This window comes from Rutidosis leptorrhynchoides, chromosome 3, assembly GCF_046630445.1.
Source record: "Rutidosis leptorrhynchoides isolate AG116_Rl617_1_P2 chromosome 3, CSIRO_AGI_Rlap_v1, whole genome shotgun sequence".
Lineage (NCBI taxonomy): Eukaryota > Viridiplantae > Streptophyta > Magnoliopsida > Asterales > Asteraceae > Rutidosis > Rutidosis leptorrhynchoides.
Window position 1 is genome coordinate 666765152 of NC_092335.1, and position 14774 is coordinate 666779925.

The following is a 14774-nucleotide window of genomic DNA, read 5'->3' on the forward strand; positions in this document are numbered from 1 at the left end:
TAAATCGATAAATATTATCTTGAATCAATCCACGACCCAGTGTATACGTATCTCAGTATTGATCACAACTCAAACTATATATATTTTGGAATCAACCTCAACCCTGTATAGCTAACTCCAACATTCACATATAGAGTGTCTATGGTTGTTCCGAAATATATATAGATGTGTCGACATGATAGGTCGAAACATTGTATACGTGTCTATGGTATCTCAAGATTACATAATATATAATACAAGTTGATTAAGTTATGGTTGGAATAGATTTGTTACCAATTTTCACGTAGCTAAAATGAGAAAAATTATCCAATCTTGTTTTACCCATAACTTCTTCATTTTAAATCCGTTTTGAGTGAATCAAATTGCTATGGTTTCATATTGAACTCTATTTTATGAATCTAAACCAAAAAAGTATAGGTTTCTAGTCGGAAAAATAAGTTACAAGTCGTTTTTGTAAAGGTAGTCATTTCAGTCGAAAGAACGACGTCTAGATGACCATTTTAGAAAACATACTTCCACTTTGAGTTTAACCATAATTTTTGGATATAGTTTCATGTTCATAATAAAAATCATTTTCTCAGAATAACAACTTTTAAATCAAAGTTTATCATAGTTTTTAATTAACTAACCCAAAACAGCTACTACGACGGCGTAAATCCGGTTTTACGGTGTTTTTCGTGTTTCCAGGTTTTAAATCATTAAGTTAGCATATCATATAGATATAGAACATGTGTTTAGTTGATTTTAAAAGTCAAGTTAGAAGGATTAACTTTTGTTTGCGAACAAGTTTAGAATTAACTAAACTATGTTCTAGTGATTACAAGTTTAAACCTTCGAATAAGATAGCTTTATATGTATGAATCGAATGATGTTATGAACATCATTACTACCTTAAGTTCCTTGGATGAACCTACTGGAAAAGAGAAAAATGGATCTAGCTTCAATGGATCCTTGGATGGCTCAAAGTTCTTGAAGCAAAATCATGACACGAAAACAAGTTCAAGTAAGATCATCACTTGAAATAAGAGTGTTATAGTTATAGAAATTGAACCAAAGTTTGAATATGATTATTACCTTGTATTAGAATGATAACCTACTGTAAGAAACAAAGATTTCTTGAGGTTGGATGATCACCTTACAAGATTGGAAGTGAGCTAGCAAACTTGAAAGTATTCTTGATTTTATGAAACTAGAACTTTTGGAATTTATGAAGAACACTTAGAACTTGAAGATAGAACTTGAGAGAGTTCAATTAGATGAAGAAAATTGAAGAATGAAAGTGTTTGTAGGTGTTTTTGGTCGTTGGTGTATGGATTAGATATAAAGGATATGTAATTTTGTTTTCATGTAAATAAGTCATGAATGATTACTCATATTTTTGTAATCTTATGAGATATTTCTTGCTAGTTGCCAAATGATGGTTCCCACATGTGTTAGGTGACTCACATGGGCTGCTAAGAGCTGATCATTGGAGTGTATATACCAATAGTACATACATCTAAAAGCTGTGTATTGTACGAGTACGAATACGGGTGCATACGAGTAGAATTGTTGATGAAACTGAACGAGAATGTAATTGTAAGCATTTTTGTTAAGTAGAAGTATTTTGATAAGTGTATTGAAGTCTTTCAAAAGTGTATAAATACATATTAAAACACTACATGTATATACATTTTAACTGAGTCGTTAAGTCATCGTTAGTCGTTACATGTAAGTGTTGTTTTGAAACCTTTAGGTTAACGATCTTGTTAAATGTTGTTAACCCAATGTTTATAATATCAAAAGAGATTTTAAATTATTATATTATCATGATATTATGATGTACGAATATCTCTTAATATGATATATATACATTAAATGTCGTTACAACGATAAACGTTACATATATGTCTCGTTTCAAAATCATTAAGTTAGTAGTCTTGTTTTTACATATGTAGTTCATTGTTAATATAATTAATGATATGTTTACTTATCATAATATCATGTTAACTATACATATAACCATATATATGTCATCATATAGTTTTTTTACAAGTTTTAACGTTCGTGAATCACCGGTCAACTTGGGTGGTCAATTGTCTATATGAAACCTATTTCAATTAATCAAGTCTTAACAAGTTTGATTGCTTAACATGTTGGAAACATTTAATCATGTAAACATCAATCTCAATTAATATATATAAACATGGAAAAGTTCGGGTCACTACATTTAGTATGCTTCAAAGGATCTAAAATAACACTATTGAGAGATTTTTAAACTTAGTGCTCAATAAATTGTAGATTAACATTCTATCAACTTTTACAGCCGTTCAACTTGAATTTTTTTTATTAACATTCGCATATAAGAGAGTTAGTTATGGTAAAAGTTTACAATCAAAAAGTTTTAAACTTGGTGCTCAATAAATTGTAGATTAACATTTAAAATTTAAGATAAGTTCTATAAGATTTTTAGCCTAACTTCGAAAGTCAATAAGGCATTTAGTGCTATAGCCTAACTTAAAACGTTAATAAGTCGTTTAGTGCAATTTTGTGAAAAATGTATACCGAGACTACGATTGTATACAACGGGTTTATCATTTGTATACATCTACATCTACATAACTTATTTGAAAAGGTTTTTGAACAGCCGTGCAACGCACGGGCTCAAAACCTAGTTTATTTATATATCTCTTTATATTATAATAACAAAACTAAAAATAGATCATCTAAAATTCAAATTGCTAATCCTAGCCTTCCATTGTCATTAACATTCATAATCTAGACCATCCAAACTTTTTAATCTTGATTATGACCTCATAATCACCTTGATTATTTGTTTGATGACTAAATTACCCTTCTAATAAAAGGGGCGGTATCAATAGGGAAAAACAGGAGTCTGCAGAAAAAAAAAAAAAACCCTAATACTCTCTGAAAAACACACGTTCATACTTAAAAATATGATAAAGCTCATAATATTATTAGGTCACAAAAAGGGTTCTTCACAAGCAATTCAATATTCAATCATTCCTTGCAAAAAAAAAAACCAAACCGCAAATCAGAAACAACAACCAGATGAGTTTTCGATTTGCAGGTTGAGGCAGAACATAATCGATTAATGTTTCCGATTTGCAGGTTGAGCCAAAACATTTCGATCGATTAATGTTTAGTATTCAATCACCTACAGTCAAGCATCTTTCATTAATGGAATCATTTTGAGAATCAAACTATACTTTAGATCTACAGGTACCGATTAATCTTCTTAATTGGATTGATTTGTATTATTGATTTATCTGGTGATCATGAATAGTTTGAGTATATACACAACTAATCTCCAGTCCGATTCTTATTCTGATTTATTTGTTGGTTTCATCTTTTTTTTTTGGTGAAATGGGTTTTACTAATACAAGTTCACTGACCAGGCACCCAGCTGCTTTTCGATATTTATTTATTTCTAATAATCTGACCCATTATTAAAGTGATTTGTCTGCCTTTGTAAACAAATCGGTTCATCCCAATATGTACTCTTTGCTATTTGTAAACAAATCACTCTGTTACACAGATCTTTTCGATATTGATCTGAAAAAGACGAGGGTTAGTTTTCCTCTACAAAAAATACAAGTTCACTGACCAGGCACCCAGCTGCTTTTCGATATTTAATTATTTCTAATAATCTCGATTAGAAATAATTTGAAATGGAAACAAAGAATATGGTTCTCAAAAGCATCCTTACATGAATTGGTTATGATCAGTAGAGATACATATTATTCTCTTTAATCTATGTTTTTAGCAGGCGGTTACCTCCGATCGTAAACATTGATGCTTATATTATTGTATGATATGTATTCCTCAGCTGCTGCATTGTAGTACTGAAAAATGTTGAAAAATGTGCAGGCCACTACAGGTATTTTGTTTTGGGTTGGATATGTCTGCAATGCAATATCCTACAACGGGCAGCTGTCTAAATTAAAGTATGTGTTGTGCTCAGCTGTATAATTTTTAGTGTGGGTTGGGCTAATTTTATAGAATGACTAGCTGCATAATCTTTAATTACTCTTGATTGTGCTATATATTCAGAATGACCAGCTGTATAATTTATAGTAAGGGCTGGCTAATTTTATAAAATGACCAACTATATAATCTTTAGTCTTCGTTAGCTAATTTTACAATAGAAAAATGGGCATGCGACTTGCAAAAATATTTGTGTTGCAATTTGATTTTTTATTTGAAAGACAAATTATTCAAATAGAAATAACATGTTCAGCAAATTTACAAGTTAACTACAAAGTATCATGGGGGTATGTTGTGGCCTGTGGGGAATTCGGCGTAAAATTAACTACAAAGTATTGCTTTTTATATATATTATGATTTACACCTTTATGTTATTTGGTTTTTGCATCATTAATACACCATTACTTTCAACATGGTTATGCTTTCTAATCAACCTAATCCTATATATGATTCTATTAATAGTACAAATAAAAAATTGATTTGACCCTTAAAAAAAACTCCGCGAATTTGCGGGTTTTAAGCTAGGCCATATTACACATTGACATGAATTTCTAAATCAACCTATGACAATCAGGTACTCATGCAATTTTGTGTTTTTCCTTCTACTTTTTTGCAAGATTGTTCATTGTTGGCTCATTATTTATGTTCGTGCATATCATAGGGCACCACGCTAATGGTTGCTAATCATATGTTTGGAGTTTGTGTTCTTGGTTCTAGGGCTATAATTATGGTGTTTTTGGGTGTGTCTGCATTTCTTAAGGGATTTTCAAAATCAGGGGTTCTATGTCTTCTTCAACAGTTTTTCATTAGGCATTCAAATTTTTTTTGCAACCCTAGAATTTTCCCAATTTCTCTCGAATCAAAATAAACAAACAATCAACAACCAATTGGTTCATTATCACGTTGATTGGAGACAAAACTACCATATAGCAAAACGATTTCTTTGGAACCATGGCAGAGACACTTTTGAAGGTATTTTGATCTTTATGATTATTTTCGACTACAGATCGAATTCAAATTTAGATGTACATCAACCGAAACCCTAGAATCAATTGTTAATTGATGGAACTATTCTTCATTTATATAAATCGATGATTCCGTTGTTGAAACGCTAGAAGGAGATAACCATAAACCCTAACTTATTATTCTTTAATTTAGTAAGATGTTTTTGTATTTGTGATTTTGCAGCCAATCCAAGTCGAGTACCAACTATCTCACAATTCGGTCAGAAAAATTACACTGTATGTCTGATTTTCCCAAAAGGTATGATATGATAAAATCACATTCTAGAACTTTATGTATATTTTGGTAAATACTGAAAATATTGTGATCATCTGCGTTAATGTTTGTGTTGACTTCAGTTTCTATAGTCTGTGTAGGTATTCCATGGAAGCAAATTTTAAATATGAGTCAATCAATTTTAATCAGCTAAAATTCTGTTTAAGCCTTTGAATCAATAAGTATTTCCACGTATATATAATCATATTTATATAGGTTCTTCAAAGAAAGACGAAGGCGCTGCAATGGCAACTAAGAGGCTCAAAGAATTATAGATGAATGGACATCAAAACATGACATCTCAGGTGTTTTAACATCTACTTTCTAATGGACCAACTAAGTTTTCTTCATATGAGACAGCTTATATACAATTTTGTGTTCAAGTAATGTGCAACTTACGTGTACAAAAATTATGATTGCAGAATTCAGAACTTTTCTTTTTTGTGACTTTTAGTTCATTAACTTACTGGTGAATAGTTATGTGATATATAGCTTCTAAATAGTTGTGCTCGATGGGCTTCGAAACGATGCGTTTATAATGCAGGACTCGACGGTTAGTCATGAGGTGTTGCCACCGTCGAAGAATCTGAACCCGTTTCTTGGATTTGTCATTATATTTTAGCAGTCTATGAAGATGATTCAAACTACCCTATTTGGGAACTTCCAGGTGGATATGAAATCGATCCGAATAATATAATTTTGAAGAGAATTTCTAATGATACTCAAGGCCGGGCCCCACCGTATTTGTTCTAATTAGATCATGCTCATTGTGATATAGTTCTTGCTATTACAGGCCTTAACTTGGCCATCCATACAGATTATGCGGTCTTGCTTGATACTAAGTTGGGTCGAAGGAAATTAGATGGTGGGTATGTTCATAATGGGTTGTTAAAAGGTGCAGGAGTTATATTGGATGCCGAAAGTGACACTTTGAAGAAGCTGCTAGAGAGTCACCGCTATATGTTAACTCTCACTTGGGTCAGTTGTGGCTGCATTTTTGGCCATGGTGGTGGTCACAAACCGAGATAGGTTTCGAAACATAGATAGGAAGAGGGTTCGATGTTTTTATTGCACCCGCCAGATGTATGTCACTTAACTTGGCCTTAGATATGTTGATGTCATCAATTCTGTCGTACTGCAGGCAAGTTTTTCTTACCTTTCATACAATTAGAGAGATATACTGAGACAATAAAGAGCTTTCTTGCCTTTTATGTTTCCACCCGTCGTAAAATCACCGGTGCCTGTTGATGGAAGATTTGAGCACATTGTGTCTCACTCACTCTGATGTATCATCATTATTATAGGGTAGTACATATTTGATTATAGATGAGCTAATGAATAAGTGTAGAATGTGTTGACTAACACACATTTGTAGTTAACTTTCTTACTGTAACTCTCATAATTAGGGGTTCTATGTTCTCTGATGCAAAGTTTATTTTATTGCTGCACAATTGTTGACCACATCTAATCTATTGTGAAGCTAAGCGAAATTAATTCTATACACCAGTTGACATGCGCTTTCAGTTTGTATTTTTTGTTTAGGGTGCATATTTTGTTGAAGAAACTTTGCATTTTGTAGTTTTACGCATTTTTTTTAACTATATCTGATGAGTTTATAGGTTTTGATTATGGCATTCAGGTGGCTCCAGTTTGTTACCAGTTCAGCGGAGTTCGTTATAGCAATCTCTTCAAGTTGTTCTCATACTAATATTTTGCACTACTTTATCCGGGATGTGCACGTGAGGCTATTCATTGTAAGGTTTGTAACAAAATCCGTAAGTTTCTGGTGTTAAGTTTCATACATTATCATTTATTTATTTATTATTTTTTTTAAAAGGCAAGACCTCAAAGTGTAGTCGGGGATTGAACACGGGTCTTCTTTGAATTTGACAAGCTTGGCCCAAAATTACTAATGTACAAGTATATTTTAATCCCTGCTCAAAATGTTGGTTTTATCATAAAAATGTCATGATTTGTAACGAATACTCTTCATGGGATCTTTATCTTCGAATACTACCCTTTTTTGGCTATACGAATACTAAACCTGCTTATATTCTGATGTTGTAGGGTGAACTCAGTTTCCATATATTTGTTTTTTTTTCATATGTCTCGGTGCTACGGCTGCAAGAGCGTTAAAGTCGGTGCTTAAAGGGATTTTGTCATCCTTAGAAGGGTAAATCTCATCCTCTTGATGATCTTTGGAATTTTATTATTAAACCGATTATACGATTAACAACATAACTGCTTTGATTTATATTTATCTTACTGGTTATCAATATGTTCGATATAGGGTACATGTGATGGTTATCTTCTACATGCTTAATTATGTTGATCCAAGAAACATTTAGGCCAAAATTGTTTATGCTTGATATTCCATAAAGAACTTGAGAAAATTGTATGCTAATTTGTTAGCGGAGTACGAATTACTTCAAGTTTATACCATTCATCTAAATGTAGATGGAGAATTTTTTTAAGATGGGCCGACTACACAGTGACGAAGTGGTGATATAAGGATTGGAATCTGGGTTATTAAGAGTAACAGTCTTAGAAGTGAATTGAAAGACATGAAGACTCGCATATTTGAAGAGCCAAACATTTTTGAGACGTCAATGTTAATGTATTAGATAAAGGTGGAAAAAGAATACTTTGTTTTCTCTTATATTGTTTTGGTTTCTAAACAAATACCATATGAAATCATATTACTGCTACAATTCGATACTTAATTCGTCCCTAAAAAAACCCCGCGAATTCGCGGGTCTTAAGCTAGTAGGATTAATACAAAAGCAAAAATACGAATTTATGCTAATGCAAATAAGTAATTTTAACCATAACTCTGAGTTATTATTGTCAAAATTAATCATTATATCAAGCTCTTAGAATTAGTTTCTCATTTTTAAATATTATTAATTTTCTGAAAAACAATAAAGACCATAGGGTTATATGAGGAAGAATGATGTGGTGTTTGGATTTAGGGTGCTAGTAAGTAGCGATGACAATGGATCGGATATAGATCGGGTGATGTCATATTCATATCCATATTCATTTAGTTTTTGTTCATTCATATCCATGTTCATATCCATTTAAATTCAGTTCATCCATCCATATCCATATCCAATGGATTAAGCGGTTTATTGGATATCCATTCGATATTTAAGAAATGTTATAAAATTTTCTAGTATGTAACGAAAACAAAAACGTTGTATAACAAAAAGTAAATATAATTTGACCTAAATTGAAATCCTTCCACCAAAATGTGTAATCTTTGTCAAAGATTGAACACAATTTGTTAACTATACTATCAAACATAGATTATCACAAATTAAATGTGTAATTTATATGTTTATTAAGTTAGATATACATGTTTACTACGAGTACTCATAGTGAATTCAATATATGATTGCAAGCAAAATGTATGTGTAATGGTAAATACATGTGTAATAGTTATTGTATATGCATATATATATATATATATATATATATATATATATATATATATATATATATATATATATATATATATATATATATATATACACATTCATGTGTTTCCTTATGCATTTCGGGTGTAAATGGATATATCCATGGATGAAAATTTTCATCCGTATCCATATCCATATCCATTTAGGTTCATCCATATCCGTATCCATATCGATTTAAGACCATCCGTATCCACTTTAAGCGAATCGGATTGGATGGATGTCCATCGGATCGGATGTTCGTTGCCATCCCTACTAGTAAGGTTCTGTTTGGATGAACTGGTAACTGAAGCTGGAAGTTAAAATTGAAAGCTGGAGCTGGAAGTTTATTTTTCAAGTTGGTAGCTGGAGCTTATTTTTCGTCAGTAGCTGAAAGCTTATTATTATAAAATGATATAAAAGGACATAATATAAATTTATAAGATAATATATTGAAGGGCTTTCTAGTAATTTAATTTTTTATACTCTCTCCGTTCCATATTAATAGTCTAGTATTTCATTTTCAGATGTCCCAAATTAATAGTCAACTTTCATAAATAGAAAAGAATAAGAAGCTTAAGTTCTATTATGTTCTTAATGTATGTGAATAGGATTAAAGGAGAAAGAAAAGGTAAGGGTAAAACTACAAAGTAAACAGAAAGTACAGTACTTTTATGACATTTTCTTAAATTGTGTGTCTTTTGTCTGTGGATTATTAATATGGAACGGAGGGAGTAAGTTCTATTTTTTTTTTTCATAAGTTACTTTAAGTAGCTTAAAAATCTAGAGCTTATGGTTTCAATAAGTTACCAATAAGCTTCTTTAATTTTGTATGCCAAACAAATCTTATAATTAAACGTTATGAAAAAATAAAGGACAATGCTAAACGTAGCCCTTAGGGCTACGTTTAAGCTTACCAAATTTAGGTTTAAAAACACTGGTTAATTAATTACAAAGTATAAATATTCTTTTTTTTTTTATATCGACTTTCCTTATATAATTTGATAATTATGTTATTCATGGCATGATTGTGTTATATTATTGAAATTAAATTAGATTTGATAAGCTTAAACGTAGCCCTAAGAGCAAGGGGAGTGGTGTGCGTCACTTGCCCCGTCGCCTTCCTCGTTCCACGTCACCCCACTCCCCACCCCTTTTCGGTTCTCCCATTCCGGCCCGGTCAGTCGCCCAGGCGACGAAGTTGGCTTCCATTTAAAAAAAAAAAAAAAAAAAATTAATACTCCAACGGATCTAATTTGGACCGTTGCAATTTTTTTTATTTTTTTTTCTTTTTTAATGCTATAAATACACTACACATATACAAACACAAACACAAACTCAAACACAAAACATCCAATTTACTCAACATATACTCCCACAATCAAATCCAAATTCTATCCTCAAAATAATAATATATTTTTTTTAAAATGAGTAGTTCCGACGAAGAAAGTTTGGTTAACGCAATGAAAAGTATATTTGCCTATCGAAATAACGTGGTAATACGTAGAGAGGTCGAGGAACAAAATGAGGCTCAAAGCTCAAGACGAAGACGTCGCTACATTTATCGTGATCGTGTAGAAGCGCACAATCGTTTGATGAAAGATTATTTTGTTCAAGATCCGAAGTATCCCCCTGAATATTTCAAACGACGCTATCGAATGTCACAAAGTCTTCTTGAAAAAATAATCGAAGGTATACTTTCTTACTCTACTCGTCCCAATGCACCAAAGTGGTTTACTTATTTTCAACAACGTCCCGATGCACGTGGTGTTCTCGGAGTATCTACTATTTTAAAAGTCACTTCTGCCATTCGTCAACTAGCATACGGTGATTCACCGGATCTATTTGACGAATATTTACAAATGTCAGAGAGAACATCACGTGAGTCTTTGCAATATTTTACAAGATGTATTATAGACTTGTATGGTAATGTATATATGAGAGAACCGACCGAGGACGATATACGTCGGTTGTATCATAAACATGAAGAACTTCACGGCTTTCCTGGAATGCTTGGAAGCATTGATTGTATGCATTGGGCTTAGGGTAAATGTCCAAATGCATGGAAAGGGCATTTCACCCGAGGCGATCACGGTTACCCCACAATCATGTTGGAAGCCGTTGCATCGTATGACAATTGGATTTGGCATGCATATTTTGGAATGGCCGGTTCGAACAATGACTTGAATGTCCTTAATGCATCTCCATTGTTTGATAGTTTACTAACTGACACGGCTCCTCAAGTTCCATACGAAATTGGGGACGTTGATTTTGATCGAGGCTACTATCTTGCCGATGGGATTTACCCTTCGTGGGCTTCTTTCGTTAAGGGATTCTCAAGTGTTGTTGACGCAAAAAGGAAATACTTTACAAAGAAACAATCTGCAGCTCGTAAAGACGTTGAGAGGACATTTGGAATTTTGCAAGGTCGTTGGGGTATTTTAAGACAACGAGCTAGGGCATATAGTGTAAACGCAATCAAAAGAATCATGTATGCTTGCATCATATTGCACAACATGATAATTGAAGACAATGGTTTTAACATCGCTGAAAATAAATCTTACTACTTGCCTGTCAACAACCTACAGGGATCAACTTGGTACGAAAGGTGTGATGTGTATGCCGAGAAGACAAAAGAGCTGCGTGACAAAGACGAGCATGAGTATCTTCGACATACTCTAGTTTCGCATCTATGGCATAATCGCGATGACCCAGTTGTTAACGATTTGTAACTTTTTAATCGCGATAACGTATTGTTTTTTTTAAAATTTTTTAGGAAATGTAATGTTTTTTTTTTTTAGGAATTGTAATGTTTTTTATTTTATTTTAATGGAAGTTATTTTATTTTTTGTTAATTTTTATAATTATATTTATTTATGTTATATTTAACATCATAAAAAAAATAATAAAAATATAAACTGACATGCCTGACTGACAGAGCTCACCACTTCCCACTTTTTCTGACTCAGCAAGTCAGGCCTGACATGCCAAGTGACCTCAGTCACCACTCCCATTGCTCTAAGGCCTACATTTAGCATTTTCCAAAAAATAAATTATAATTCTCATAAGTTTCAATAAGTTTGTCATCTAAATACACCCTAAATCTACTTATGTTTAACTCTTTTATCTTTGAATAACATGAATTATGTGCTACAGTTTCTTGGTAATGAAAAATCTAATAAATTACTTTCTCCGTATTTGTTTGTTTAACGACAATCCAAATTCCAAAAACGAATGTGACTACTTATTTGTACTCTTAACCAAAGGTCAAGGTCAAACACGAATTCTAGATAATCATGAGTGTGGTGGTTGAATAATTAAACCCTGACCTTCCATAATGGAGGTCAAGGGTTCGATTCAAGCACCCACAATTATCCACTCATGACCACAAATGTTTGCCTGCAATGACTCCGGGCTGGTCGCCCTTAGTTATTAGTCAAGTTGACCGTGAAAAAAAAAAACACAAGTCCGGATTCTCTTAGGCTAGAAAGGGATTGATTTGGAAGGATATTTTACTCTAGATCTCTTCCTTTCAAATTAGAAGAATTTGAAATCCCTCTCCATTCCCTTTCATTTCCTTTAAAAAAAACTAGGAACAGACCCTTATACTACCATTTCCAATCTGATTTCAAACTTCAATTTCAGTAAAAACCTTACTCAAAATTTCACAAAACGTAACTGTAATAATTTCTATCATTTCACCAATAATCCAATTCCTAAATGGCTCCAAAGAAATCAAACCATGAATTTTCACCCAAAAATATCAAAATACAAAAAGATCCCAAAATGAAAATAAAGAAGAAAAAAACATCATCAAGCTCAAACACAGCAGCAGCAACGGCATCAGTAAGTGGTAGTGAAAACCGAGGTGTTGATTCTGAATGGTGGATTTCTTTTTGGGAAAAAAATGCTTCCGCTCCTGGTATTATTTCTGCCTTTTTTATTAAATTGTGTATGATTTATCAATGTAGAGCTGATTATATATAAGTTTGTAACTGAAATTAGATCATTACTAGTCTTAGAAATTTCATTTCTATGCTAATTGAACTTTTGATGCATTCAATTACTTCAATTTTAAGCGTTAGGGTTTGTCTGCCTAATTTATGAAAATAGGGGGTTTGATATATGGTAATTTCTATCTCTATTCGATATCTACGGAAGTGATAATGTGATTAAGACTTGGTGTTGTATAAATGAATTTATTTCATGTGCATTGTAATTTGATTATGTATTGGACTTACAGCCCAAAGTTAAATTGGTTACCAAAAAGGTAAAACATAAATTGAACCAAAGTTGGTTACCTTTTTATGCAATTAGCCTTTTACACGAATATAACCGAACTTTAAGCTTCGTATGCAAGTTGTGTTTAAAGTTACATTGGTGCAACAATTTATGCTTACTAAGCAGATTTATATTTGTAGAAAACAAACTGAAGTTGGTTACTTTTGTATGCAATTTGACATTTATGTAGATACATAATCGACCTTTAACTTTAGTTTAACTCAAATTTTGATTATAGGTGTGCCCATAGATGAAGAAGAAGGATTCAAGTACTTTTTCCGGGTCTCAAAGAAGACGTTTGAGTACATATGTTCTATTGTAAGAGAGGATCTCATTTCACGTCCTCCTTCGGGACTTATTAACATCGAGGGACGACTTCTTAGTGTCGAGAAACAAGTTGCAATTGCTTTAAGAAGATTAGCATCTGGCGAATCACAAGTTTTAGTAGGATCTTCATTTGGAGTTGGGCAATCAACGGTTTCTCAAGTCACTTGGCGGTTTATAGAAGCCATGGAAGAGCGTGGTAGACACCATCTCAAATGGCCCGATCATGATAACTTACAGAAAATAAAATCAAATTTCGAATCTTTATTTAAGTTACCTAATTGTTGTGGAGCCATTGATGCGACCCACATAGTTATGACCCTACCCGCAGTGCAAACTTCAGACGATTGGTGCGATCAAGTTAAAAATTATAGTATGTTAGTACAAGGTATCGTTGATGATAAATCTAGGTTTCTTGATATTGTAACAGGTTGGCCCGGTGGGTTGACTATCCCAAAACTTCTAAAATTTTCGGGCTTTTACAAACTTTGTGAAGATGGTGAGCGTTTAGATGGAAACCCGAAAGCGTTTTCGGGTGAATCGGAGATTAGAGAATATATAGTGGGTGGGGTTAACTATCCGCTTTTACCATGGTTGATAACGCCGTACAATGAAAGTGATGAGGTGGCGGGTTTTAATAAGGTTCATGAAGGTGCAAGATCGCTTGCGGTGAAAGCTTTTTCGCAAGTTAAAGGAAGATGGAGGATTCTTAATAAGGTTATGTGGAGACCCGATAAAAAGAAACTTCCTAGCATTATTGTGGTATGTTGTTTGCTTCATAATATAATAATTGATTGTGGTGATGTTATAAATTCGGATGATTGTTTGTTAAGCCATCATGATTCGGGGTATGTTGAGCAACGGTGTAACCATGTTGATCCTATAGGGAGAAAGATGAGAGAAAACTTGGTTTCACACTTGGAGCACTCTAAGTGAAAAGAGTGATTGTGCATTGTATGTGGTACAAAGTAATGCAGTAGTTTCGTTCTTGATAATTTTTTATTTTTTTGAAAAGCTTGGTCTTGATAATTTAATGTGATTGTGCATTGTGTGTGTGGATCCATGGAAAACTAAGGACAGGAGAGAAAGAACTCACATGCACCTAGCTTATGCACGTGTGATCATATCACATATTGAACTTATTGATAATCGATTGTTTGCTTTTTAAAAAAATAGGCTTGCAAAATATTCCAAATAGACTCGGTACAAATTGAGTTGAGCACGTGTATTAAAATATTCGGCTCCAAACCTCGCGAGCTTTGTTAAGCTTGTGATCTTTTTATCTTTTTACCCTTATTACTATTACTATGTTTATTTACCACCTTAAAAGTGCACTTTATAATAAAATTCGAGTCGGGTAGAACAAGTATATATTCAGTCCGTTACTATTACATTAATTTACATTAAATATTATATTATTTTATTATTAATAATAATTTTGGTTACGTT

The 14774-nt window shown here is 32.7% G+C and overlaps 3 protein-coding genes and 1 long non-coding RNA gene across 12 annotated transcripts; all 4 read left to right on the top strand.

The window, feature by feature from the left end:
- Positions 1-2891: 2891 nt before the first annotated feature.
- On the top strand, positions 2892-8053 carry LOC139902993 (uncharacterized). 9 transcript variants are annotated; one of them, XR_011777843.1, is made up of 6 exons: positions 2892-3222; positions 3871-4959; positions 5176-5250; positions 5482-7024; positions 7333-7438; positions 7556-8053. It is a non-coding gene; the product is annotated as an uncharacterized lncRNA (long non-coding RNA). The 9 variants fall into 9 exon arrangements; XR_011777845.1 differs by having other exon boundaries at positions 3871-3947; XR_011777842.1 differs by having other exon boundaries at positions 3871-6406; positions 6905-7024.
- Positions 8054-10147: 2094 nt separating this feature from the next.
- Positions 10148-10765, top strand: LOC139902592 (uncharacterized). Its single transcript, XM_071885199.1, has one exon. The coding sequence runs from the start codon at positions 10148-10150 to the stop codon at positions 10763-10765; it is 618 nt and encodes a 205-aa protein (XP_071741300.1).
- A 63-nt stretch (positions 10766-10828) lies between these two features.
- On the top strand, positions 10829-11452 carry LOC139902593 (uncharacterized). Its single transcript, XM_071885200.1, has one exon. It carries the CDS (start codon positions 10829-10831, stop codon positions 11450-11452), a length of 624 nt encoding a protein of 207 aa, XP_071741301.1.
- An 875-nt stretch (positions 11453-12327) lies between these two features.
- Positions 12328-14423, top strand: LOC139902995 (protein ANTAGONIST OF LIKE HETEROCHROMATIN PROTEIN 1-like). Its single transcript, XM_071885745.1, has 2 exons — positions 12328-12642; positions 13240-14423. The coding sequence occupies exons 1-2, from the start codon at positions 12441-12443 to the stop codon at positions 14259-14261; spliced, it is 1224 nt and encodes a 407-aa protein (XP_071741846.1). The 5' UTR covers positions 12328-12440; the 3' UTR covers positions 14262-14423.
- The last annotated feature ends 351 nt before the right edge of the window (positions 14424-14774 follow it).